The sequence below is a fragment of the Hypanus sabinus genome, chromosome 11, assembly GCF_030144855.1.
Source record: "Hypanus sabinus isolate sHypSab1 chromosome 11, sHypSab1.hap1, whole genome shotgun sequence".
NCBI lineage: Eukaryota > Metazoa > Chordata > Chondrichthyes > Myliobatiformes > Dasyatidae > Hypanus > Hypanus sabinus.
Genome location: NC_082716.1, coordinates 34,067,830 through 34,095,531, shown reverse-complemented (window position 1 = coordinate 34,095,531; position 27,702 = coordinate 34,067,830). Strand labels below are relative to the sequence as shown.

Below are 27,702 nucleotides of genomic sequence, written 5' to 3'. Positions count from 1 at the left end.
AAATAACTATTGGTCAATCTGTGCCAAAATGATGACTGTCACCCAGTATATAGTGAAAAACCCTTATCTTTTTCAAGAATGTGATGTTAGAATTTCAGTTCATCAAGGGAGCGAATAGTCCTCAGTTCATGTTACTGCCAGAACCAGCAGGCATGTAGATTGCACGCTGCTTGGAAGAAAACAAAGACTCCGAGTCTCCGAAATATAAAATGAATCTTTAGACTCTCAAATCAAGAATGCCTTGCAGTGAGATATGGTTGACAGGTTAATTGAGTGCATCATTATTTTTCCCTTAGTTCATTTTGGAAAAGAGGTAATCCTGTACATGAAGGTTTATCAGGTTATGAGATGCATTGATAGACAGCTAGGATCTGTTTCTCAAGATTGAAATGTCTATAACATTTAAGGTGAGGGTGGGGGAGTCCAAGTTCAAAGGAGATGTATGGTGCAAGTTTTATATACAGAGAGAGTGATGGCTGCCTGGAGGCAAATGGGATAGAGGCATTCAAGAGACCCCTAGGTAGATATGAATGTGTTTGAAATGGTGGGATACGGACATTGTTTAGGCAGAGGGATTAGTTCAGTTGGGCATTTGATTGCTAATTTAGTTTCTCGCAATATTATGAGCCGAAAGGCCAAAGGGCCTGTTCCTATGCTCTACTCTTCGATATTCTATCTGCTCTTTGTGCTCAAAAGTGAAATAAAGCATATACAATATAACCAGAAAATTATTTTAGCAGCATCTTCAGTTTTGAATTGCAACGTTCCATTAAAGAGATAACATTTTACAGCTTATAATAGATATCACCTGCTGGTGTGCTGAATGTAATGCTAATACTCACTGAGACTCCCCTCTAAACATTAAATAGAAATTAAAAAGGCATGTAAAGCAATCCTGTGATGTTTTGTGCTGTGTGAAAAAAAGAATATGCATAGTTCTAGTCGGGAGCTGCAGTAGTTTATACCATTGCTGCACTCATTGTTGTGGAGTGAGTCACAGAGTAAAGAGCACTGCATGGGAACTGTAGAGTCACAGAACAGGAAGCTGTGGGGATGAGGAAAGATGCAGGATAAAGAACCAATCAAATCCCCAGTATGCTCTGTTCCAATCTGGCTCTAAGCCACTGAGGTAGAGGCATTCAAGGGACTCTTTGGGAGGAAACCCACACAGGTTCAGGGAGGACGCACAAAATTCCTTACAGACAGTGGGGAAAACGTATCCTGCAATATCGTAAAATGCTCAGTGACGCTGGACTAACCTCAGGTGGACCAAGTTGAATCGTGCCCAAAAAAGCCCAGACAATTTACCCATGGGGGGGGGGGGGAGGTTCACCCAGAAATGATCGTCAATATGATCAAACAAGGGTAATTCAGAGGCTTTGCTTGATTTGTACATAAAAATGTTAACAAATATACACAATTGTTCAAAGTTCAAAGTACATTTGTTATCAAAGTACACGTATGTCACCATATACAACCCTGAGAGCAGTAAATGTGGCCTATTTCAGCAATTAGCTAGAGGTCCAGTGAAGCAGTGGAACAGCATTAAATGTGGGAAAAATATTCTGACTTTCTAATCTGTGCCTTGAACCAATTTACATATATCTATGATCCCTCAGCCTCCAGGGAAAACAAACCCAGCCTATCCAATCCCATAGTTCTGATCCAGGCAACGTTCTAGTGAATCTCCTCTGCACTCTCTCCAGTGCAACCACATCCTTCCTTTAGCATGGAAACCAATACTACACACGATACTGTGTGCATTCTAACCAATGGTCACTCTAGGTGTGCGCTTACCTGCGCACACACACACATCTTTTGCTGCTCGCGCACAAAGGAATTTAAACTGCACAGTTTAAATTGTCACCCTCTACCTCATCACCATTTTAGGTATATTTTGTAAATGTACACAATCACATTTCCTTTACCATTTTCTGATGCAGATGGTGTTGACAACGTGGAGTTCGTTATGATTTGCCTGCAGGTTTTGGAACTGGCTTATCTACACTGTTTTTATTGAAGAAATTAATCAGTGTGAATATGTTGTTGTCACTGGGCAAAAATTGCACAGCAGAAGATTTTTGTGCACACTGGTCATTACAAATTAGAGCGAGCATTGATTCTAACCAGATTTTTGTAAGGTTGCAACATTATATCCCAAATTTATATTTCATATGTATGAAGACAGACATGCCATGTATCTCCTTCAACAATTTGTGTTGCCATTTTCAAGAAATTGTGAACTTGAACCTCAAATTCTTTCTGTTTTCCAAATTCCTTAGCACCCCACTTACTGTCTATGTCCTACCCATATCTGACAGGGTCATAGACTCATAGACGTCCCAAATTGTGTCACCTTGCAGTTGTTAGGGTTAAATTTCATCAAGCAACACTCCACCCAATTTTCAATCTGATTTACATTGTTGTAACCATGAACAATCTTCCTCACTGTCCCACACACCAATTTTCCATGAACATACCAATCATTCCACCTACATCAAATTCTAACCATTAACGTAAATCACAAAACAAGGCTTCTATCACTGATCCCAAAGACACACCAGTGATTATACATTTTCAATCAGGATAGCAGACTTCCACGCCCTGCCTCCAGTTTGCCATCTTGTCTTGAACACAAGTAGTCAGTTTGTCTTGGATCCCATGTGCCTTAACCTCTGGACTGACAGTGCATCTGGCCTATATTTCTCCTTTCTCAGGGATAAGCAAAGGCACTCTATGAAGAGCAGTAGAGTTATTATACATATCATTAATATTTACCCTGCACTCAAAAAGTAATTCTTTGGGCTTTATAATCACAGCCATCAAATGACACTTTAACAAGTAGTTAGCTTCATAACTTAGGGAATATTACTATCGTTAAAAGGCCAGCTGCGTTGTTACAATAAGGTGCACTTATACAGCACCCTTATGTTGTGGAGTAATTACTGAAGCTGCTTCACAGATATATAATGTGTGAGCCTAAAAAAATAAAGATATTAGAAAGAAATTAAAATCACAAGTGGGATGTAAAGAGAGCCTTTCCTGTGCTTTCATTGGCATTTTTGTTCTACCTTAAAAGTGAATTATCAGAATGCAGCAGGGAGTTCCAGAGCAATTTGAAGGCCTGGGGTCCTTGTTTCAATATTTTGACCCTATCTTAAGGGTTCATATGTGGTTGCCTCCCTAATTCATGCTTACCTTTCCCACAGTTTCACTCTCATCATGAAGAAAAAGGGAATGTAAGCTGTTTTCTACAACCATAATAATACCCAAAGAGGGAGAAACTGTGTACAGTATTGCTAGCAATTTTACAAACTGACGTGTCAGTGCATGAGGTCGTAGGTGATCATAAATGAGAGGTGATGGCCAAGCACTACTCTCACTTGCAGTTCAAAACCATCACCTAGCATGGGCTCCCTGTGAGCCCTAGAGATAACCTGCTACAAGTGGAACGCTTCCGGTCAAGATGGCGCTTGTGTAAAATGCTCCTTTGGTTGACATCTTCTGGATATATCATGAAACCTGCCCCTACATCACTCAGGGCCCCAAACATGCCTTCCAGGTGAGGCGACACTTCACCTGTGAGTCTGTTGGGGGTTATCTACTGTAACCGGTGCTCCAGTATATCAGTGAGACCTGACTCAGACTGGGAGACCACTTCACTGAGCACCTACACTCCGTCTGCCAGAAAAAGTGGGATCTCCCACTGGCCACCCATTTTAATTCCATTTTCCATTCCCATCACGACATGTCAGTCCATGGTCTCCCCTACTGTCATGATGAGACCACACAGGTTGGAGGAACAACACCTTACATTCCATCTAGGTAGTCTCCAACCTGATGGCATAAACAGTGATTTCTCAAATTTCCGGTAATGCCACCTCCTTCTCCTTCACCATTCCTCATTCCTTTTTCCCTCTCTCACCTTATCTCCTTACCTGCCCATCGCCTCCCTCTGGTGCTCCTCCCCTTTTTCTTTCTTCCATGGTCCTGCCGTCTGGGAAAAAGCTCTGAAGCATTTGGGCTCTCATGACCAGACTAAGCAAAGGTTTCTTCCCCCAAGCTATCAGACTCCTCAATATCCAGAGCCTGGAATGCCTGCACTGTTTTGTGCATTTTATGCAGTCCTGGGTAGGTCTGTAATCTAGTGTAGTTGTTGTGTGGTTTTTTCTCTCTGTGTTGTTTTTTACGTAGTTCAATCTAGTTTTTGTACTGTGTCATGTAACACCATGGTCCTGAAAAATGTCTCATTTTTACTATGCACTGTACCAGCAGTTATGGTCGAAATGACAATAAAAGTGACTTGACTTGACTTGACTTCAGTCCTCGCCTAACAGACTCCCCCTTTTCCAGCCCTGTACCTCTTTCATCAATTGACATCCCAGCTCTTTACTTCACCCCTCCTCCTCCCGGTTTCACCTATCACCTTGTAGTTCTTCCTCCCCTCCCCCCATTTTCTTACTCTGATTCCTCATCTTTTTTTCCTGTCCTGCAGAAGGGTCTCGGCCCAAAAGGTTTGACTGTACTCTTTTCCATAGTTGCTGCCTGGCCTGCTTAGTTCCTTCAGCATTTTGTGTGTGTTGCTTGGATTTCCAGCTTCTGCAGATTTTTTCTTGTTTGTATTTCACTTCTTTTATGTCTTTTACATTTGTTTTTCATCTTGAATGTGATTCTGGAACAGTTGGAGTCTGTGATTGGCTGTTTGGAGATCGATTGGCTGTTTCAGTGCTCTGCAGTCTCCAAGTGGATTCCGAAAGATAGAGGCAGCATGCGTGAACCTTGTTGTGAGCAGGCTGTGGGACAGGGCGTCAGCTGACATTCAACTCCATTTTGCCAATTAAAGCTTCCATTGTTCACTGACTAAAGCGATGAGGGAGATTGAAGCATTAAGGCAAATGTGGAAGGTAAGCATCGGCTACCTGCCTTTCGATCGCTGGGGGATCGCTCTGCTCTCGGAGAGGAGAGATTGCCTTTTGATCGCTAGGAGATTGCTCTGTTTTCAGAGACGGGAGGCTGCCTTTTCATCGCTGGGAGATCACTCTGCTCAGAGAGGAGAGGCTGCCTTTTAATCGCTGGGGATCACTTTACTATCGGAGAGGAGAGAGGCTGCCACTGTGTCTGGAGAATGTTATCCAAGTTTTCTGTGTTTTGGATATGGACTTGGACAATAGACTTTCTTTCAGTCTTACAATTTCTTTATGTTCTGTGTTTTTCACCCATTCTTTCTCATCTTTGTGTGTGGGGGGGGGGGAATGGGGATTTGGGTTCGATGTGCCTGTTCCATTTCTGGGTTTTTTGAGCAGGGAGGAGGGATTAGGGGTAGGCGGGGTTGTAGATCATGTTGCCATCCTTTTCGGTTGTGGTTTTGTGACTTTCTGGAGCAGAAGAATTTCAGAGTTGTATACTTTGATAATAAAAGAACGTTTGAATGCTTCCCAAATTCTTTACCAGACAACACAGTGGATTACAGTGCTTGAGCAGTGTGCACGGGGCTTCTTTTACACCCTTCCTCAATCAACAGGCTCTGAAACAAGTGCAGAGAGACAGAGGGGTGTAAAATGAGGGTAGAAGCAAAACGTAGTAATGTGGAAAGTAGAAGTGGCAGGCAGGCAAATCCAGGGCAAAAATCAAAAAGGGCCACTTTTCAACATAATTGTATAAGGGAAAGCAGGTACAGGGTTCTAAGTTGGATGATCAGCCATGATCATATTGAATGGCGGTGCAGGCTCGAAGGACCGAATGGCCTACTCCTGCACCTATTTTCTATGTTTCTATGAAACTCCAAAATCTGCTTCTTCGAGCTACTCACGTGTTCAACTTCACCTGTTAGGGAGAGCCCATGATGACAATGTTGTACCATCAGGGACAGCCACTGCTGGCCCAGAAGCAATATCCCTGCATCGCACAATTTGTTTTTGTTTGTTACACAGCTTTGAAAGCTGATGCAACAACAGGGCGGACTATTATCTAAATGGGAAGAAGGTTCAAATATCAGAGGTGCCGCATCCTCATGCAAGACTCCCAGAAGGTTAATTTACAGGTTGGGTCTGTGATAAAGGAAGCAAATGCAGTGCTGGCATTTATTTCAAGGGGAATAGAATGTAAAAGCAAGGAGATAGCGTTGAGCCTTTGTAAGACACCGGGCAGGCCGCACTTGGAGTATTGTCAACAGTTTTGGGCTCCATATTTCAGAAAGGATGTTTTGTCATTGGAGAGAGTCCAGAGGAGGTTCATAGGCATGATTCTGGGAATGAAGGAGTTCACATACGCGAAGCGTTTGGCAGCTTTGGGCCTGTACTCACTGTAATTTAGAAGAATGTGGGGGGATCTAATTGAAACCCACCGAATGTTGAAAGGATGAGAAAGGGTGGATGTGGAGAGGATGCTGCTGTTCTTTGTTCCATAGATGCTGCCTGGCCTGCTGAGCTCCTCCAGTGTTTTGTCTGTGCTGCTGGGATGCTTCCTATGGAGGGGGTAACCAGAACTAGAGGGCACAGCCTCAAAATTGAGAGGTGACTTTTTAGAACAGAGGTAAGGAGGGATTTTTTAGTGAGAGATTAGTGAGTCTGTGGAATGCTCTGCTACAGACTGGAAGTCGATCGTTTCCTGATCAGTCAGGGCATCAAAGGATATGGTGAGAAGGCAAGTGTTTGGGGTTGAGTGGGATCTGGGATCAGCCATGATGGAATGGCAGAGCGGACTCAATGGGCAGAGTAGCCTAATTCTGCTCCTATGTCTTATGGTGTTATGGTATTATGATGAGACTTTAAGCGGTATCAATCACATCATTACACACTGCATTTATTGCCCTGTAAAATATTCGCTTTTATGATGAAGCTGCCACTTGAATCATTTAATTCATAACTTTGGTCAGATCTTTTTTGTTCTGGACATATTGAACAGATAATTTCAAGCCCAACTGGAATTATGCCTAGTGACCCACACCAAGCAGTTGGCACATTCGAGTGTGCATGAAGTGGGGAGATGAGGGAGAGGGGTCAGAAGTGCAAGAACAAGTCGGGGCACCCTTGTTTTGTGCAGAAGAAAGCAGAACCATAAATCAGTCTTGGCCCACTCACAGTCACCTCCCCAAACCCAGTTTCAAAGGAACTCGTTAGGGAATCTTGGCAGGTCACTCACTACTCGCCCTCTGGGTTGAAGCAACCAAAATGAGGAAGAAAGTAACTCAATATAAAATGGATTAAAAAACAGGCATTAAATGCACAGATATCCTGATAGGAATGCAGTGTTCAGGTCACCAATAACCTTCTAGCATCCTTTCACATTTCAAGGACAGGGTCTAGGAAGAGAAAAGCGAAGTTAATGGCAATTCTTAATGTCACTTACATTCTAATTGCAGAGCACAGTATCCACAATTGTGTTACAAATAACTCCAAATTCAGTCTTTAGAACAGTGTCACCAAAGGCAGTAAACAACAGTTAACCTTCTCAACCCACACACAGCATGCCGGATAAAGAGCACTTAGTGCAGCAGAGAAAGATTTTTCTCTGCATTAAAGGAGCATTACAACGACACAATGTCCAACAGACAATGCAGCAAAACAAGTCCCAGATTTTAACATTGATCTGTGCTGACTTAACTCATTGTAGCCAGTGTAACAACAGGGAAATTATATCTCTGGGTTACAAACATGTACCCTCATTTTCTGGCTCCCCGGTACACTTTTCTGTGAATATTTAAGCTCCCTGTGATAAATAACCTGTGAATATTAACTATCATGTCTCCTTCATGCAAGATGAAACACAAATGATATGGAATCTATTGTATAAAGACCACATTCTTCTATGGAGTAAAAAGAGTGACAGGATTAAAAGGACAGAATGGACAGAATTTGGCTTCCATTGTGCACATAATTATATAATGAAACCCTGGAAAATATTTCAAGTCGTAAGGCTAGAATACAATTCCTGAGCTGAAATTCTTTGCTAGAGAATAATCTAGCCCAGGAACTTGCCACTATTTTTTATTTTTTAATTTGCTAAAGGTATAATGAAATCCAGTTTTATTTCAAAGTTTGTGGTGCAGGGTATAGTCTGAGACTGGACTGGATGAAGGCCAGTAACAAAGTGATGGGTCTGGCTTTTCAAGATGGTCGCGCTCACAGAATAATCAGGTGACTCAGACGCACTGCTTGACCAAAAGACTTTTTATGTCCACGTGGAGTAATGAGTGTTGCTTTTACCAAGAACAACATGCCGACTGTTGCGGCTAATGAGACCAATACAGGGTGGCCATGGGGAGTAAAGGGTCATCTTTTTGACTGAAACCGATCCTGAGGATTACGAAAGATTCATATTTTTTTCCAAAAAAGCCAAAGGATAAGAGCATCTGACAGGATTATAATCCTGAAACATCGGAGGTTTCTAGAAATTATCTCTTTGAGACAACAAATCAGTTTCAAATTGAAGAAATAAGTTTACTTACTTTGGCATTCAAAATAGTTTCAGCGTACTGCCATTTTGTAATTTCCAGGGGAGAGCTCCTATGTCTGTGTATAAGCATAATAATGAAATCCTTCAAAGCAAACAGCTGACAATTCCCAATCTGGGATTTAATTTGACATGTCAAACAACACTGCTTATTACCATGGGCGCAAATGATTCACTTGAGTGCTCTGCCCAAAACAGTTGACAGAGATCTACCGAAGTGAGTAAGCTACAGAAGGAACAAAAGCCCATCCCCATCGTGCTGGAAATCCTGACAGTCTAGCATTAAGTCTTGCATTCATTGATTTGATCGGTAACACACAATTGTCAGTTTCTGCAGCTGCAAGAAGGATCACTGGCTTATGGTCCAGCCCAAGCAGAACAATATGGGAAACGCTGGAAGGAGAAATCACCAGTCATTGTGGACGCTCGAAGAACAGTGTGGGCTGGAATATTCATTTGAGGTTCAGGTCGCCAGGAGCAGAATGAGCTCCAAAAGCATTCACAGGCCTTTGCTTTCCAATTAGTTTTAGCAGTTTCTCCACTAACCACTGGTCCTTCAATTTGAGACACCTAAGAGATTTTGTAATCTTGGGTGCAATCTGAATGCTAGTATAATTGTATGTGACAAATACAAAGTGATTGATATGATGCCTTTTGAATATGATGCACCTCATTCTTGTGTTCACAGCCTTGACAAGTCTGCAAAGGGACTTTCTTGGAGTTTATCAGGAATACAGTTTGATTTCCACAGATGCTGCCTATCCCATTGAGTGTTTCCAGCATCTTCTGCTTCTGTTTACTATAGAGAGAGTGCAGAGGAGATTTACAAGGATGTTGCCTGGATTGGAGGGTGTACTGTATGAAAATAGGCTGAGTGTATTTGGCCTTTTCTCTTTGGAGCAACGGAGGATGAGAGGTGATCTGATAGAGGTGTATAAGATGATGAGGGGCATTGATTGTGCGGATAGTCAGAGGCTTTTTCCTAGGCCGAAATGGCTAACACGAGGGGGCATAGTTTTAAGGTGCTTGGAAACAGGTACCAAGGTGACGTCTGGGGTAAGTTTTTCACACAGAGAGTGGTGAGTGTGTGGAATGCACTGCCGGTGGTGGTGGTGGAGGTGGATTCTAAAGGATCTTTTAAGAGACTTGTAGATAGGTACATGTAGCTTAGAAAAATAGAGGGCTATGCACTAGGGACATTCTAGGCAGTTTCTAGAGCAGGTTACATGGTCCGCAGAACATTGTGGGCCAAAGGGCCTGTAACGTTCTATGGTCTATTTCATACTTCCAACGTATGACCAATGTAAAGCACGGCTTCCACTCAAGCGCAATACAGAAGGGTGCATATGCAGTAGGCACCTTTGCTGAGGTATCACAGAAATGACTCATTGGAAAGCTAAAGCTAGAAAGGTAGTCTGGGTTTAACTTGGTCCATCAACCAGCTATCAGAAGAGGCCCAAATGTCCATTCCTGCTCCCTCTACAAGGAAATATAGAAAAGAAATGGATTCCCTAAATGAGCCTACTTCTCATTGTCTGGTGATATTGCTATAGTACCTGTAGGCTCAAATACTATGAGAGTCTGAACAATGACACCACAGTGACTTCAGTGAGACTTCTGCCTGAGTGAGAGGAGAACCTTATGCACTGTCTGAAGCTTAAGGCAAGCATACAGTAACATCAAACAAAATACTGGGCAAAGGCCAAGTTAGCCCTGAGCAATGAATCTCGTCTCTGAAAGAAGTTTTAAGCCATTATATTCAGGTAATTCTGTTCTGGAGAGATGAGGAACTGTTTTGGTGCATTTACTGTAACGGATTATTATATGCTGCTATTGTCTTTGTAATTACTGGTGAACAGATATACTAGTCAGATAAGTTCTACCAGCTCTGCTGAAAGCTAAAACCTTATGAAGCCCACATTGAAACAAAAGCAAGAACCAAAATAGTCTCACTTCACAAACAAATCCAAAAATAAACATCCATATTTTCTTAAGAAACACAAACGGCACTTTGGAAAGCAGCTGTCAAATTCTACCACTCCCAGACAAATACTGGGTAACAAAACTCCCACTCTCGTACGTCTGAGAGACAATTCATGTCACACACCATGCTCAACACACATCATTTATAGATTGCTTGCAGTTCCTCTTTCTCTGTGTTTCTAAGCAATGAATACCTAGAAGAATGCATCATCATTAAATGTCACAGCTTCAAATGATGGGTTTGCTTCAGTGATGGAGGGAGTGAGTCTTATACATTCTCCCATCAGGCAGAAGGTATAATTGCCTGTAAGCCTGTACCAGCATGCTCAAAGACAGCTTTTAGCTCACTGTTACCAGATCCTGAACAGACCTCCTGTACAGTAAGATGGACTCATAATTTACCTCGTTATGACCATGCACTTCTATCATCTACCTGCACGGCACTTTTTCTGTAGCTTTGACAATATCCTGCATTGTTATTGTTTTGGCTTATTCTATCTCAGTGCATTATGTAACAAATTGATCTGTATAAATAGAATATAAGGCAAGCTTCTCTCTGTATTTTGGTACATTTGGCAAAAAGAAACCAATAGCAATACCAGCACCAAAGAAGTGCTTACAGACAATTTTACCCATTGTAACTAACCCGATGAAATGGGTTGAAAAAGATGCATTGAAAAAGTTGGCCATCAACTGCCTCTGCCCTTTGACAGCATTCCAGTGAAGCCAGAAGCTTGAGGAATATCATCTAACCTTCCTTCCCTGAATGCATCAGCTCTTGGGACTTAATGCTGTGCTCAACAGTTTCAGAAAACCCATCTGTTCGTGTCAGAATAGGCCAGTTCTGCAGTCAGGTCAGACAGCTGGAAGTTTTTTTTTGCTCTACAATTTAATTAGCTAGATACTTCCAGCATTCTCTTTTATTTCACATTTCTAGCAACTGCTGTGTTCTGCCCAACAATACTTCTTTCTCCCTCTCTCTCTCAACTGGCATCATTCATATCTCTTTACTTACACACCTCCAGATGGTTTAGCAGTGCTGAATCAGGATCAAAAGAATTTCTGACAAAGGAATGACTCAACTCTTCTCCCAATTACTGGCATTTCTTCTCTCTACTCCACCTCATCCTCCTCCCTTTATCATAACACTTGCATGTCTTTTCACTTTTCCAATTCTTCTGGAAGACAATTGATATGAATAATCCCCCCCCCCCCAACAGTTGCTGCATGATCAGCTCAGTTCTTTCAGCATTTGCTGCTTTGATTTCAGATTTTCAGTGTTACTAAAAAAACAGTTTCGTTGATGGGAGAACAGGCTAATGTTTCCAAAGAGATTCAAAATAATTTCTCAGAAATGAACTTTGGAAACTACTTTACTGCTGATGTCAGCTTGGGTAACTGGAAATCAGGGAACCAGCATTTAGGGTAAAAGAATAAGTTGCATCAAAAGTCCAACTTATTAATCACTGTCCTTAACCCACTCAAAATATGCACAACATCGAATGACATCTTATTTGAGTGTTTTTTGTCCCATACGATGCTCGATATTGTCTTTGTGCAGATGAATCTGTAGATCTTGGTGTCAGATAATAGGGCACTGGGTCATATCTGGTTGAATTCTTTATACAAAGGAACTTTATCAAACAAGTATTAATTCCCATATACAATGCAGACTTTAATTGTGCACATTCACATTGTGCAACTTTGAAGAGGCACATTTTCACACTTTGCTGGAATCACTGAATTGTTATTTTACTAAATCTTTATTCAAATATCGTAACCACCACATTCCACAAGTTCTGAAATTCGATTATAATGCAGAGGGGAAACACCCTGCAGAAATTCAACAGTGAAGCTACCTTCATTCACTGAAACACTGCCTAATAGATACCTTCATGATAATTTCAAGTTTTCAGGTGATTTGTATGCAGACTTACAGTTATGTACGGGTGAGAATAAGCTGTAATTGTCAGATTGTATTCATTTGGTTTATATTAAAACACGGAGAAGCATTTGAGGTGAACCATAAGGTAGTCATCTAACTGAGAGATCAGTAATAAAACTGCCACTCGAGGATGTGGGACATCGATGTGCAAAAGCACTCATTTTGCAAAACTAATAATTCAACTCACTGCCAAATAATTAGGAGAAATGTTTTGGCTTTGAATCTAGTCATCTTCTAAATTATAGTCATGAGAAATTCTGAAGTTGCTGGAAATCCAAAGCAGACCCACACAAATGGCTGAGGAACTCAGCAGCCCAGGCAGCACCTATGGAAATAAAAAAACAGTCAACGTTTCAGGTCCAGACCCTTCTTCAGGACCGGAAAGGAGGGAGATGACGACAGAATTGGATAACCTGTTATTGGAGTCACCGAAAATGCACAACATTAAAGTAATAGCCACATCTCAGGTAGTTTTCCCTAATGTGGAGCATAGCAGTTGGGGTGGTGCAGGCATGCAGCTTGTTAAGTCTCCAGAAAGTTTTTGCAGGATGGTTAAACGTTGGGCAATAATTGGCTGCGGAGAGCTGCTTTATGAAGGCAAGCAGCTGACTGGAAATCAGGTACTTCCTCATACAGAGAAAAGAGATGTCCTAACACTAGATAGCTCCCTATGCCAAGGGAAAACTGGACAAGAGTGACTCATTTTCTTCAGTTACTGTGGGCGCTGAGTGCAATGAGGGACTCACAGACTCTGTCACAGATGGGATAAATATGCTTGACGTGATGGGTAATTGGGTTGTTTGCATGTTGTCCTTTATGTTGGACTTCTACGAAGAATATATTGAAGACTCTCAACGCCATACCAAATACCCCTTCTACATTTTGAGTGGTGATGCGCCAGGGATTGTCTGAAGTCAGTGAGGGTCTTTGAGAATGTCCTTCAAACATTTCCCCTGTCATCACGGTAACTCTATGGCATAATGGAATCCAGAATAGACTGAGAGCCTGGAGACAGGCACACAAAAGTTGATACTTTTCCATCCAAGACAATGGAAAGCACCTAGAGTATAAGTGAGAGATTGGTAGTTGGCTTTTATTTTGAGGATATTGAGTACAAGTGGCATTCTATCTATCATAAGCTTCCTGTGCATAAGTTGATACTGATCTGGAGCTTGGCCACAGAAAGTTAGTCAGTGACTTTGGGCCTGAGGTGTCGGGACTGTAGGCTGAACCATTTCCCACCTGTCCTGCAGGTTATCTCCACAACACTGGAAGCTTGTTGTAGACAAGGTGCAACATTATGGTGACAAAGATTGACAAAAATGCTGGGACAATGGCGCACCCTTACTTGATGCCAATCTGCTCTGAGATTGGGAGTGTTGTGAATCCACTGGTTTTAAAATGGTTTGCATGCCATCAAGTAGCAAGCATAAGGTGGAGACAAATTAGTGTGGGCAGCTAAAAGTATTTGCCACCGTCCCTCTCGTGCTAATTCAGAATCATTTTCAGAGCTCTAGAAGCAGACAAATTCCAGTACACAATGGGCACAGAATCCAGAATGAGAAGTCAAAGAAAAAACAATAAATAATCAGGCATTGTTCCTTTAAATTTGCAATAAATTATGCAAAATTCTTATGAATATTTCATAGTGAAATCCCAATTAAATGAGCTAGAAAAATACAAATTGAAAGGGCAGATTAATTTGTATGATGAAACCGATTCCAGGAAGAATAGAAAAGCAGAGGATGCTTGAATGGGGTTGTAGATTTAACTGTGGTTGATACAAGACGGTTTGTAACATTGAACAATGATATTTCAATAGCCTGAAGGCTGATATGGTATTAATGAATATATTTCCCTAATGAACAATGGTCGTAGATCTGCAAAATAGAAACACAGAAAAACTACAGCACAATCAGGCTCTTCGGCCCACAATGCTGTGGCGAACATGTACATACTTTAGAAATTATCTAGGCTTACTCATAGCCCTCTATTTTTCTCAGCTCCATGTACCTGTCCAGGAGTCCCTTAAAAGACCCAATTGTATCCACCTCCACCACCGTTGCCGGCAGCCCATTCCACATACTCACCACTCTCTGCGTTAAAAATTTACCCCTAAAATCTCCTCTGCACCTGCTTTCAAGCACCTTAGAACTGTGCCCTCTCATGCCTGCCATTTCAGCCCTGAGACAAAACCTCTGACTATTCACATGATCAGTGCTTCTCATCAACTTATACATCTCTATCAGGTCACCTCTCATCCTCCGCCACTCCAAGGAGAAAAGGCCGAAATCACTCCACTTATTCTCATAAGGCATGCTCCCCAATCCAGGCACTTTCTTGTAAATCTCCTCTGTAATCTCTCTATGGTTTCCACATCCTTCCTATAGTGAGGCGACCAGAACTGAGCACAGTACTCCAAGTGGGGTCTGACCAGGGTCCTATGTAAATGCAATATTACCTCTCAGCTCCTAAACTCAATCCCACAGTTGATGAAGGCCAATGCACTGTATGCCATCTTAACCACAGAGTCAACCTGCGTAGCAGCTTTGAGTGTCCTATGGACTCGGACCCCAAGATCCCCCTGATCCTCCACACTGCCAAGAGTCTTACCATTAATACTATATTCTGCCATCATATTTGACCTACCAAAATGAACCTCCTCACACTTATCTGGGTTGAACTCCATCTGTCACTTCTCAGCCCAGTTTTGCATCCTATCAATGTCCCGCTGTAACCTCTGACAGCCCTCCAGACTATCCACAACACTTCCAACCTTTGGGTCATCAGTAAACTTACTAACCCATTCCTTCACTTCCTCATCCAGGTCATTGATAAAAATCACGAAGAGAAGGGGTCCCAGAACAGATCCCTGAGGCACAACACTGGTCACTGACCTCCATACAGAATATGACCTGTCTAAAACCACCCTTTGTCTTCTGTGTGCAAGCCAATTCTGGATCTCAAAGAAATGTTCCCTTGGATCCCATGCCTCCTTACTTTCTCAATAAGCCTTGCATGGGGGACCTTATCAAATGCCTTGCTGAAATCCATATACACTTGTTACGTATCCCGCAACTGGATAACTTACCAGCAAAGATAGAGAGGTCCGTTGAAGTCTGATGTCACTATTTTCAAACGTTTTTATTTATAAAAGGGCACAAAAGTAAGGTTAATACGAACATTCAGATAATGCATGTCACCAATACTCAATCTAAAGCGCGGGTATAGTAATAATCATCATTAAGAAGTGAGCTCTACTGTTGTCTAGGGGTTAATAAATTGTCCGTTGGAAATATAAAAGTCACTCAGAAGTCTGCAGACTTTAGCCTTTCGGGGAATCGCTGGGTTTCACGTGTTTTAGAGGGATCGGTGAAAAACGGAAAAAACTTGCCCGGGTCTTTAAATCAGGGGAGCGTTGTTTCCCCGTTGTTAGTTCGAAGTCCTTTTCGGGATTATCAGCCACCCGCTCCCCAGGCAAAGGAGTTAGGAGCACACATGGCGTTGAGTGGCTTCCAGCTATTACGGGAGCACTGAGCGACGGTGTCCTTCTGGTGCATCGCTGGGGTACTGCCTCCTGCAGTTCCCTTTTATCTTGACTTGCAGAGTTGTAGATGTCCATCAAAGTAGGGTGATGCAATCCCCACCCCCACATTGCCCGAGGGTGTCCATATCCATGGTAGCTGTCACGTAGCAGGGACATGCACGTCACACAGGTGCCTCTAAGAACAATGGCCAAAACCGTTGCCTTGTCTCTAACTTCCTGGGTCCGAGACCCGAATTAATAGCGATCTTGTGATTCTCTGGAAGGAGGGTGCTGCTCCCGCCCCTTCGGCCCATCAGAGCTGTGGTACATTCATAACACACTACATCTACTGCTCTACCTTCATCAATGAGTTTAATCGCATCCTCAAAAAATTCAATCAGGCTCATAAGGCACGACCTGCCTTTGACAAAGCCATGCTGACTATTCCTAATCATACCTTTCCAAATGATCATAAATCCTTCCTCTCAGGATCTTCTCCATCAACTTACCAACCACTGAGGTAAGACTCACTGGTTTATAATTTTCTGGGCTATCTCTGCCCTCTCTCTTGAATAATGGAACAACACCCGCAACCCTCCAATCCTCCGGAACGTCTCCCGTCCCCATTAATGATACAAAGTTCATCGACAGAGGCTCAGCAACCTCCTCCCTTGCCTCCCACAGTAGCCTGGGGTATATCTCATCTGGTCCCAGTGACTTATCCAACTTGATGCTTTCCAAAAGCTCCAGCACATCCTCTTTCTTAATATCTACATGCTCAAGCTTTTCAGTCCACTGTAAGTCATCCCTGCAATTGCTAAGATCCTTTTCTGTAGTGAATACTGAAGCAAAGTATACATTAAGTATCTCTGCTATCTCCTCCGGTTCCATACACACTTTTCCACTGTTACACTTGATTGGTCCTATTCCCTCACGTCTTATCCTCTTGCTGTTTACATAGCTGTAGAATGCCTTGGGGTTTTTCTTAATCCTGTCCACCTAGGCCTTCTCATGACCCCTTTTGGCTCTCCTAATTTCATTCTTAAGCTCATTTCTGCCGGTCTTATAATCTTCTAGATCTCTAACATTACCTAGTTTTTTGAACCTTTTGTAAATGATAGATCTGCTTCAGCTACTTTCCACTTCTGTGGGTTTACAACTAAATAGATATTCATGTGCCTTTTACGAGGCTGATAGTGCTGACAAAAAAAATGTTTATTGTCTTTTATAATGGAATTCCCAATTGAATTATTTTGTGCAGCCAGTTCCAGATGAAAAAGAGAATAGTAAATTTCTTCTGGAATGGGATCAGTATATGACTTCCTTATCTGAGCAACAGGTACCTCTCGAGCACTTCTACTCCATCCTCGCGCCCGCACTTTCTGTCTCAGCTCGTTTCTCTTTCTTTACCCCACCCCTCTTTTCCATGCTCTAGTACTCTCTCTACACATCCCATCCTGCTCTTAGTATGGTGCAATACGCCTGTCTTTGTTGACTAACTTGGAGTAAATGGAGGTAATGTGAAGCTTGTAGTTCACACTGTTTTAGTGCCTTGTCACTTGAAAATGTATTTTTAAGAGTCCAATACCAATAAGTCTTATAGCTGAAAAAAGATAATTTCTTAATCATTTATAGATGTAATGAAACTCAGAATCAGAATCACATTCATTATCACTGACGTATAGAATTATTGAACAGTGCAACTCAGTACAGGCCCTTCAACCCACAATGTGCCAACCTTTTAACTACTCAAACCATTTCCTCCCACATAGATTTCCATTTTTATTTCATTAGTGTCTCATCGATGACACTAACATATCTGCCTCTCCCTCCACCTGTCAGTGCTTTCCACACATCCAACACTCTCTGTGGAGAAACCTACCTCTGACATCCCCTCTATACTTTCCTCCAATCACATTCAAATTATGCACCCTTAAACTAACTATTTCTGCTCTGGGAATAAAGTTGCTGACTGTCCACTTTATGGCTCTTATCATCATATATACCTCTATCGAGTCACCTCTCATTCTCCTTCACTCCAAAGAGAAAAGCCTGAGCTCACTCAACCTAACATCAAAGACATGCTCTTTCATCTAGGCAGCAAGTGGGCAAATCTCTTTTGAACCTCCCTAAAGCTTCATTTTCTTCCTGTATGAGGTGACCAGAAGAGATGCAATACTCTTTCATGTGGTCTAACCAGAGTTTTATAGAACTGCAACATTAACTCACAGCTCTTGAATTCTGAATAATGAGGACCAACAAACCATATGTCTTCTAACCACCCTATCAGCCTGCATAGCAACTTTGAAGGATCTATAACCCTGGACCCTAAGATCCCTCTGTTTTTCCACCTTGCCATTAACCCTCTCTTTTATAGAAACATACAAAATTATGAAAGAGATACATAAGGTAGAGGCAGGAAAGTTGTTCCCACTGATAAGTGCAACAAAAACGAGGCATGGCCTCAAGATTTGGAGAAATAGATTTAGGACAGAAATGAGGTGAAACTGCTTTTCCCAGAGAGTACTGAGTCTGTGCATTTTCTGACCAGGGCAGCAGAAGAGGCTACCACATTAAATGTACTTAACACAAAACTAGATAGATTTTTGCATAGCAATGGAATTGAGGATCATGGAGAAAAAGTAGATAGCTGAAGCTGAGTCTACAGCCAAATCAGCTCTGATGTTATTGAATGGCAGTACAGGCAGATGGCTGACCCCTGCATCTATTTATTATGTTCTTATGTTTGTTCTAACTACTTTCTATTCAGGATTAAATAACAGAATGGTAAAACATGGTCCATATCAGAGAAGTTCATTTATATTCGCTCAAAGCAGACTTTATTAACATTTTAAAGTAGAATCACATTTGATTCAAGATTTACCGAAGATAAAGATTTATTTTTACAGCCCACATGACATGCAAATAAATCACTGGAAATTTAAAGACCCAACTTTAAACAGTCGAAACCTTTCTTGGTTTCCTCTTGACACATTTAGAGCATACAATATGTTCTAAAATAGAAATCAAAATAGGTCAATATTTTCTTTGTAACTCTTGGTCAGAATAGTTTTCAGCAATGAGCGAAGGAGATTGTGTTCCCAATGCTAGAGAATAGAAAATAAGATAAAAGTCCTGATCTTTTCATTCTACGATGTTGGTACACCAAGATATTTGATTCCTATAATTTGACCTTTTACGTTGAAAGGAAACACTTTAGTCTTGCCAATGACCTGTAGCATTAACAAGGTGATCAAAGCACTAAGGCACTCACAGTTCTAGATAACAAGATAATGAACCTTTCCAATAGTTTCTGTGTTTTTAATCCCATGAGTAATATTCATAGAGAGAAGAATCAACAGATGGTTTTAGTATCATCATTCAAACATATTTCATGAATCCAATAATGCATTTTAAATTTAATTGGTACAGTGGAAGAACTGAATCAAAAACTTCTGGATATTATTTCATATTTGCTCATAATAACTAAAGGAATATTTAAATAGCGGCTGCTAGTTGTGCTCTGATCACAATACAGTTTGACTGGTCCAAAGATGATCTCAGAAATTAATGATGAATGACCTTAGACAGAAATTCTTGTGAAATCATAACTCTCTTATGAAGGATACACAAGTATCATGTTAAAAGCTATATCTTTTACATGTCAGCTAAAGAATAGATTGCGTGATTTATTTCTTTTATTTGCTAATCACATGAAGTAGAACTAATAACAGTATGGACAAATTTACCTTGGTTTCACTCCATAAGTTATTTTCCTTCGAAGTATGGATTGTAACACTGACAATTTCACTTATGCAGGTTCAGTGCACTACTGATTGGAAACAGATTCCTGTACTCAGTAGTTAATGGTACCTGTTGCAGGAAGGAAAATTATGCAATGAAAACCTGAGATAATGAATGAATTCTTGGTCTGAATCTGTGGGTCAAAGTCTGATTAGAACAAAACTTCATTTTAGAAAACAACTTTCTGGTGGTTACTGTGAATCACATAGGAATACAGGCATCGGTCTTGGGCAAATAAGCACCTGTAGAAGAACTGGGCTCATTTCTAACTTCCTTTGATCTGTGGGGCATGAGGCTGGTGAGGAAAGTGGGTTAGAGTTCTAGAGTACACAGCATGGAAACAGGCCATATGGTGCCAACCAAGCCAGTCTTATTTGCCCACGCTTGGGCAATATACCTCTAATTCCCTCCTATTCATGTACTTATCCAAATGTATTTACTACACTTTACATTAATCTGAATTAAAAGCCATTTACCAATCTTTGGCCCATTTACTTAACTGATCAACATCCTCTGTAATTTTTGATAACCTTCTTCACTGTCTATGATACCATCTATTTTACTGTCATCCACAAACTTACTATCATTGCCTTGCTAATCCAAATTATTTATATAAATATAAACAACAAAGGTCCCAGCACCAGCCTGTGTGGCACATTAGCTCAAGCCTCCAGACCAAGGAATAGTCTTGAGCTATAACTATCTGCTAGCTTCCAATGAGCCAATTATGAATCCAATTATCTATCTCTCCCTGGATCTCAAATGGGTTAAAAAGATTGGGGGGAGGATGATCAAAAAGATTTTAAGTGAATCTGGAAATTGTCTTGTGGGTTACTGTGATGCTTGAAAACTAAAATGATTGTTTAAGCACTTAACTTTGGTGTCAAGCTCTGAGTAGAATTCTTACAAAATTATTTCACTGGTCTGTGAGAAATTTGCAGGGGTCCTAGAATAGGCATTGTTCTCCTAAGTTAGACATCTAAAAATTGACATCTATTTTAAACATCTAAGAATCCTTAAAATAGATCAAAGGAAATTAGAAATGAGCCCAATGTCTGTGCAAGTGCTTAGTAACAAATTGCTCTGGTTTAAGTCTAGTTTATGCCCAACTATTGTTAATTTCTACTTCAATGTTAGAAAGAAATTTCCAGAAAAAATCTCCTAAAATAAAGCTAACCACAATAATAAATCATCCTGTAGTAAATATCAGACTTTGAGTGCAAAAATTACTTGTTGCATTCCCACCAACAATACTTGCATCAACCACTATGGGATTAGGCAAATTCTAAACATGGTCAAATAGAGTTCTTCACAGTTACGTGCAGGGTAAGTTTTCTAGTATCATATTTTTTTGGTACTTTTTCTTTCTAAAGCTAACAAACCAACTCCATTCTGGCTCATTCACACTGGAACTGTTAAGGTGGTGAGAATGTTCCTTTTAGAAGGGATTGACTACGATTCTCTGTGCAGCAATTGTCTGACAGCTGATGAGGGTCAGAGGTCAAAGAGTTCCCAGCTGAGAGGCCTGCCAGCTGTTTGAACTCCCCATAGAAACTTCATTTGGGAATATTTTTAAACTTGACAGACCAATGAAGCCAGTTGACAATCAAATGCTTGCGATGTACCTACTGCAGTGTGATAGATTTGTTTTTGAAGTAAACAATTCATTAAAATGCAGTGGAAACTTCTGCACTGAATTGTTCACTGAAAAGCCTCTAACAATTTAAGGGAAATGTTTTCTCCTGCATTTTGCAGAGAAAACACCATTCATTGAATTTCCACGTGCATTGCAGCCAGCGATCATTAAAGTGGAGGAGGGCAGATTGATTCTCCCCTCCAGGGAGTCCCTGATCTCCGATGCTCAATAGTCACATCGATTGTATAACAGGAGCATGAGGTATAGGAAAACACTTAAATGGGAACTGTATATCCATAACTACAGAAAAGATTTGGCAGAGATCTAGAAACTTTCTCCAAAAGAGAACACATCACTGGCATATGACAATAGCTTTAGGTTCATATACCAGGGGTGATTGATAAGTTTTTGGCCTAAAATAGAAGGAGTCAATTTTAGAAAACCTAGCACATTTATTTTTCAATATAGTCCCATCCTACATTTACACACTTAGTCCAGCGATTGTGGAGCATAAGAGATCTTGGACCTCCGTAAAGTGTCCACAGATCGGTAATTGATAAGTTTGTGGCCTAAAGTAGAAGGCGATGAGTTGTTAACTTCAAACTTTCTGCATAATCACTCAACAAGTTGACCTGCATGTGCACGTAACGAGAGCTGTGTAACTCATCTCCTTCTACCTTAGACCACAAACTTATCAATCACCCCTCATACCTTGAACCCAGCTACTCAAATGGAGAAAGCAGTACAAAACTAATTGAGTACTGGGTTTTATAAAATATAAGAGTTAAGGAGTAAGAATAAATTCAGACAAAATACTGGTAATACCACTGTTGGAGATTTCAGATTTAAACAATTGAAATGAAGAAGGTATAGCACATTCAGCGAAGTGCTAGAATGAGCAAAGAAGAATAAAAGAGACTTTGAGAACTGGGCAAAGATCTGTTGGAACAGGAAATTTGATAAGGTTGTTTGATGGGAAGACTGGTTGGGAAAAGATACAAGAAAGATATTTGCTTGGAAATAGATGGTTACAATATGATATTTGTCCACTTATGGCTATAAGGGTGCACAGACTTTACCCAATATTGGCAAAGAATCCACAGAGATTGCATCCTCTCTCAGGACTGCACAGTTGAAATTTTGGATTGTGGATGGCCGTCCTACACATGTACCGGATCAATGAATGCTAAGTTCAGAGTGATTGTCAAATGAAACATTCACAAACAATACAAAGACTCCTTCATGTATGAAATGCAATTGTTGACAGCACAGTTATGTCTGCTAACAACTGCACTTCCAAATGGAAGCAGGAGAGTAACCTCGTGCATTGTATCACTTGTCCCAGGAGAAGAAGCACAGGGATTTGGTTTTGTCAGCTTTCACCAGCGGGTATCTGAATTAAAGTACGGTTCTCACGTTACACAAGATTGCCAGCTAGTGGCAAAGAGATTTAACAGTTTAAATGAACAGATTTTCTTCCTATTGTTTGAAACTGTAGTGGTGTGCTACACGCAGCGCTAAAATTACGACACGGAGTCAGTAACTGCAGTCGAAGGAAAAAACTTTATTCGAAAACTTCAGCCTCACTTTTAAGCCTCTGTCAACCGGCCCCCCATGGCGCAGAGGCTCCAAAGCTCTGTGCTCGCAAACCCCCGTAGGCTATCTAATTGTGAGTCGGTTCGGATACGCTAGGAAATGGGTCGCCACATAACCCCCCCCCAGAACCGGCGATACACCCCCCAATGTCCACAGTCTGGGCCAGAACCTGCTTGGGAGGTCGGCCTCTGCGCCTCTGCGCCAGAAACTCGGCAGGTTGCGCCAGGTCCACATGGGCCGGTTTGAGGCGGTCCACCGTGAAAACCTCCTCTTTCCCCCCAACGTCCAGCACGAACGTGGACCCGTTGTTCCGGAGCACCATAAACGGCCCCTCGTATGGCCGCTGCAGCGGTGGCCGATGCCCGCCCCTTCGTACAAACACAAACTTACAGTTCTGTAGGTCTTTGGGTACGCAGGTCGGGTGCCGCCCGTGCTATGAAGTGGGTATGGGGGCCAGGTTACCGAGCTTCTCGCGTAGTCTGCCCAGGACTGCTGCGGGTTCTTCCTCTTGCCCCCTTGGGGCTGGTAGGAACTCCCCGGGGACGACCAGGGGCGCGCCGTATACCAACTCGGCCGACGAGGCGTGCAGGTCATCCTTGGGCGCTGTGCGGATGCCGAGTAGGACCCAGGGAAGCTCGTCCGCCCAGTTGGCTCCTCGCAGGCGGGCCATGAGGGCCGACTTCAGGTGACGGTGGAAACGCTCCACTAGCCCGTTCGACTGTGGGTGGTAGGCAGTTGTGTGGTGCAGCTGAGTCCCCAAAAGGCTGGCCATAGCTGACCACAGGCTGGAGGTGAACTGGGCGCCTCTGTCGGAGGTAATGTGGGCCGGGACACCAAAGTGAGATATCCAGGTGGCGATCAGGGCTCGGGCGCAAGATTCGGAGGTGGTGTCGGTGAGCGGGACCGCCTCTGGCCATCTTGTGAACCGGTCCACGATAGTCAGGAGGTAACGCGCTCCGCGCGACACTGGCAGGGGGCCCACGATATCCACATGAATGTGGTCGAAACGCCGGTGGGCGGGATGGAACTGCTGCGGTGGGGCTTTGGTGTGCCGTTGCACCTTGGCCGTCTGGCAGTGCATGCACGTTCTGGCCCATTCACTGACCTGTTTGCGGAGTCCGTGCCAAACGAACCTGCTGGAAACCATCCGGACAGTTGTCCGGATGGAGGGATGCGCCAAGTTATGAATGGAGTCGAAAACGCGGCGCCGCCATGCTGTCGGGACGACTGGACGGGGCTGGCCGGTGGCGACGTCACAGAGTAGGGTCCTCTCACCTGGGCCCACGGGGAGGTCCTGCAGCTGCAGACCGGAGACTGCGGTTCTGTAACTCGGAATCTCCTCATCCGCCTGCTGTGCCTCTGCCAGTGCCTCAAAGTCTACCCCTTGGGAAAGGGCATGAACGGTAGGGCGAGAGAGCGCATCCGCCATGACATTGTCCTTACCCGAGACGTGTCGGACATCCGTCGTGTATTCAGAGATGTAGGACAGGTGGCGTTGCTGGCGGGACGACCAGGGGTCGGATGCTTTCGTAAATGCAAAGGTAAGCGGTTTGTGGTCCGTGAACGCGGTGAAGGGCCGACCTTCTAGGAAGTACCTGAAATGCCGGATTGCCAGGTAGAGCGCCAACAGTTCCCGGTCGAAAGCACTGTACTTAAGCTCGGGTGGTCGCAGGTGTTTGCTGAAAAATGCCAGGGGTTGCCAGCGACCTGCAATGAGCTGCTCCAGCATCCCACCGACTGCCGTGTTGGATGCGTCCACTGTGAGGACGGTAGGGGCGTCCATTCTGGGATGTACTAGCATTGCGGCATCCGCCAAAGCTTCCTTCGTTTGAACGAAAGCAGCGGCGGACTCCTCGTCCCAGGTAATGTCCTTGCTCGGACCCGACATCAGGGCGAACAGGGGGCGCATGATCCGGGCAGCTGAAGGGAGGAAGCGGCGGTAGAAATTGACCATACCTACGAATTCCTGAAGGCCTTTGATCGTGGTGGGTCGGGGGAAGTGGCGGACCGCATCTACCTTAGCGGGCAGAGGGGTTGCCCCGTCTTTAGTAATCCTGTGGCCCAGGAAGTCAATGGTATCGAGTCCGAACTGGCATTTGGCGGGGTTGATTGTAAGACCGTACTCACTCAGTCGGGCGCAGAGTTGACGGAGGTGGGACAGATGCTCCTGACGACTGCCGCTGGCTATGAGGATGTCATCCAAATAGATGAACGCGAAGTCCAGGTCCCGTCCCACCGCATCCATTAACCGCTGGAACGTCTGTGCGGCATTCTTCAGGCCGAACGGCATGCGGAGGAACTCGAAAAGGCTGAAAGGGGTGATGAGAGCCGTTTTGGGGACGTCGTCAGGATGCATCGGGATTTGATGGGGTATCCCTGGACGAGATCTACCTTGGAGAAGATCCGTGCGCTGTGCAGGTTTGCTGCAAAGTCCTGAATGTGCGGCACAGGGTAGCGGTCCGGTGTGGTAGCCTCGTTCAGCCTGCGGTAGTCGCCGCACGGTCTCCAGCCCCCCGTCGCTTTGGGCACCATGTGCAGGGGGGAGGCCCATGGGCTGTCGGACCGCCGGATGATCCCCAATTCCTCCATCCTCTGGAACTCCAACTTCGCCAGTCGGAGCTTGTCCGGGGGAAGCCGCCGAGCACGGGCATGGAGGGGTGGTCCCTGGGTCGGGATGTGGTGCTGTACGCCGTGCCTGGGAATGGCCGCTGTGAACTGTGGTGCCAGAACCGATGGGAACTCCGCCAGGACCCTGGTGAAGTCGTTGTCGGACAGCGTGATGGAGCCGAGGTGAGGGGCTGGCAACTGGGCTGCACCCAGGGAGAACGTCTGAAAGGTCTCGGCGTGTACCAGTCTCTTCCTGGGCAGGTCGACCAGCAGGCTGTGAGCCCGCAAAAAATCCGCACCCAGAAGCGGTTGGGCTACGGCGGCCAGTGTGAAGTCCCACGTGAACTGGCTGGAGCCGAACTGTAGCTGCACCTGACGGGTGCCATAGGTCCTTACGGTGCTGCCATTCACGGCCCTCGGGGGGGACCCGGTGCCCTACTGCGGGTGTCGTAACTCGTTGGAGGTAAAACGCTGATCTCAGCCCCAGTATCGACCAAAAACCGGCGTCCCGACCTTCTATCCCACACATACAGGAGGCTATCCCGATGGCCAGCCGCCGTAGCCATCAGCGGCGGCTGGCCCTGGCGTTTCCCGGGAACTTGCAGGGCGGGCGACAACGGCGGGCTTCTGCACCCCACCGCTGGTGGTAAAAGCACCAGTGTTCATTGGGCCGGGGGTTGGCGGGCTCTGCGGCCGGGCCTGGACTGGTTTGCTGCTGGGAGCGTGGCTGGGAGATCCGTGCGATGGACGCCCCGCTCACCTTCTTGGCGTTCCACAGCAAGTCCGCCCGGGCTGCCACCTTCCGGGGGTCACTGAAATCCGCATCGGACAGCAGCAGGCGTATGTCCTCGGGCAGCTGCTCCAGGAATGCCTGCTCAAACATGAGGCAGGGTGTGTGTTCGTCGGCGAGAGACAACATCTCATTCATTAAAGCCGATGGAGGTCTGTCGCCCAAGCCATCCAGGTGCAGTAAACGGGCAGCCCGCTCGCGCTGTGAGAGTCCGAAAGTCCTGAGGAGCAGGGCTTTGAATTCCGTGTACTTGCCGTCTGCCGGGGGCGACTGTACGAACTCCGCGACCTGGGCCGCTGTGTCCTGGTCGAGGGAGCTCACCACGTAGTAGTAGCGGGTGTCTTCTGAGGTGATCTGGCGAACGTGGAATTGGGCTTCGGCTTGCTGGAACCATAGGTCCGGGCGCTGTGTCCAGAAACCTGGCAGTTTCAATGAAACCGCATGAACAGAGGCGGCGTCGGTCATTTCTGGTCCAAAAATCGTTTGGACCGTCGGGGTCACCAATTGTAGCGGTGTGCTACACGCAGCGCTAAAATTACGACACGGAGTCGGTAACTGCAGTCGAAGGAAAAAACTTTATTCGAAAACTTCAGCCTCACTTTTAAGCCTCTGTCAACCGGCCCCCCATGGCGCAGAGGCTCCAAAGCTCTGTGCTCGCAAACCCCCGTAGGCTATCTAATTGTGAGTCGGTTCGGATACGCTAGGAAATGGGTCGCCACAAAACAACATTTTTTGTCTATCAGAGCATCACCTCCACCTCACTATCACCCTCACATCTACACCCTCTTTTCTTCCACTGAATAGTTTATCTATCAATGTGGATGTGCAGGTTTTATTTTGTGACCAGAATCAGGAAATTGGACGATTTGGACTTCTCTAGAACTTCACTAAGAGACTTTTCAACTGTTACCTTTTGTGTAATTATTTCATCAAGTGTGATGGAAAGAGGATGAGATATTGAAAAAATGGTATTGTAATCCAATTTACCAATTTGCAAATTGCCCTGCAGTTAAATTGGAAACAACTGCTACAGGTTTTCAGCATTTACTCTGTTTGATAAAATTTAGTATTTATAGAAAATGTTTGACTTGGCTTTATAAGTGTGGATAACCCATATCCTTTTAACTTTAAAAAAAAAGAATACGTGTGTTATACTGTACATAAATAAGTAATACATCTTTTAACTCAGTCCTGAAGATGGGCCTTCAACCCAAAGCTTCGACCATCCTAATGGTGCTGCCTAACCTGCTGAGTTCCTCCAGCATTTTGTGTTCGTTGCTTTGGATTTTTGGCATCTGCAGATTTTCTCCTGTTTATCCTTTTAGCTTTGATTTGAAATAATTATTACTTCAGCAAAACATTAT

General features: G+C 43.9%; 1 protein-coding gene across 1 annotated transcript in view; it reads right to left on the bottom strand.

The window, feature by feature from the left end:
- Positions 1–18,709: 18,709 nt before the first annotated feature.
- Positions 18,710–27,702, bottom strand: part of LOC132401837 (BTB/POZ domain-containing protein 19-like) — a 187,861-nt gene continuing 178,868 nt past the window's right edge. The window contains exon 8 of the mRNA XM_059984099.1: positions 18,710–19,778. Within this exon, the coding sequence (XP_059840082.1) occupies positions 19,713–19,778 (66 nt within the window). The 3' untranslated portion in view covers positions 18,710–19,712. The remainder of the gene's footprint in view (positions 19,779–27,702) is intronic.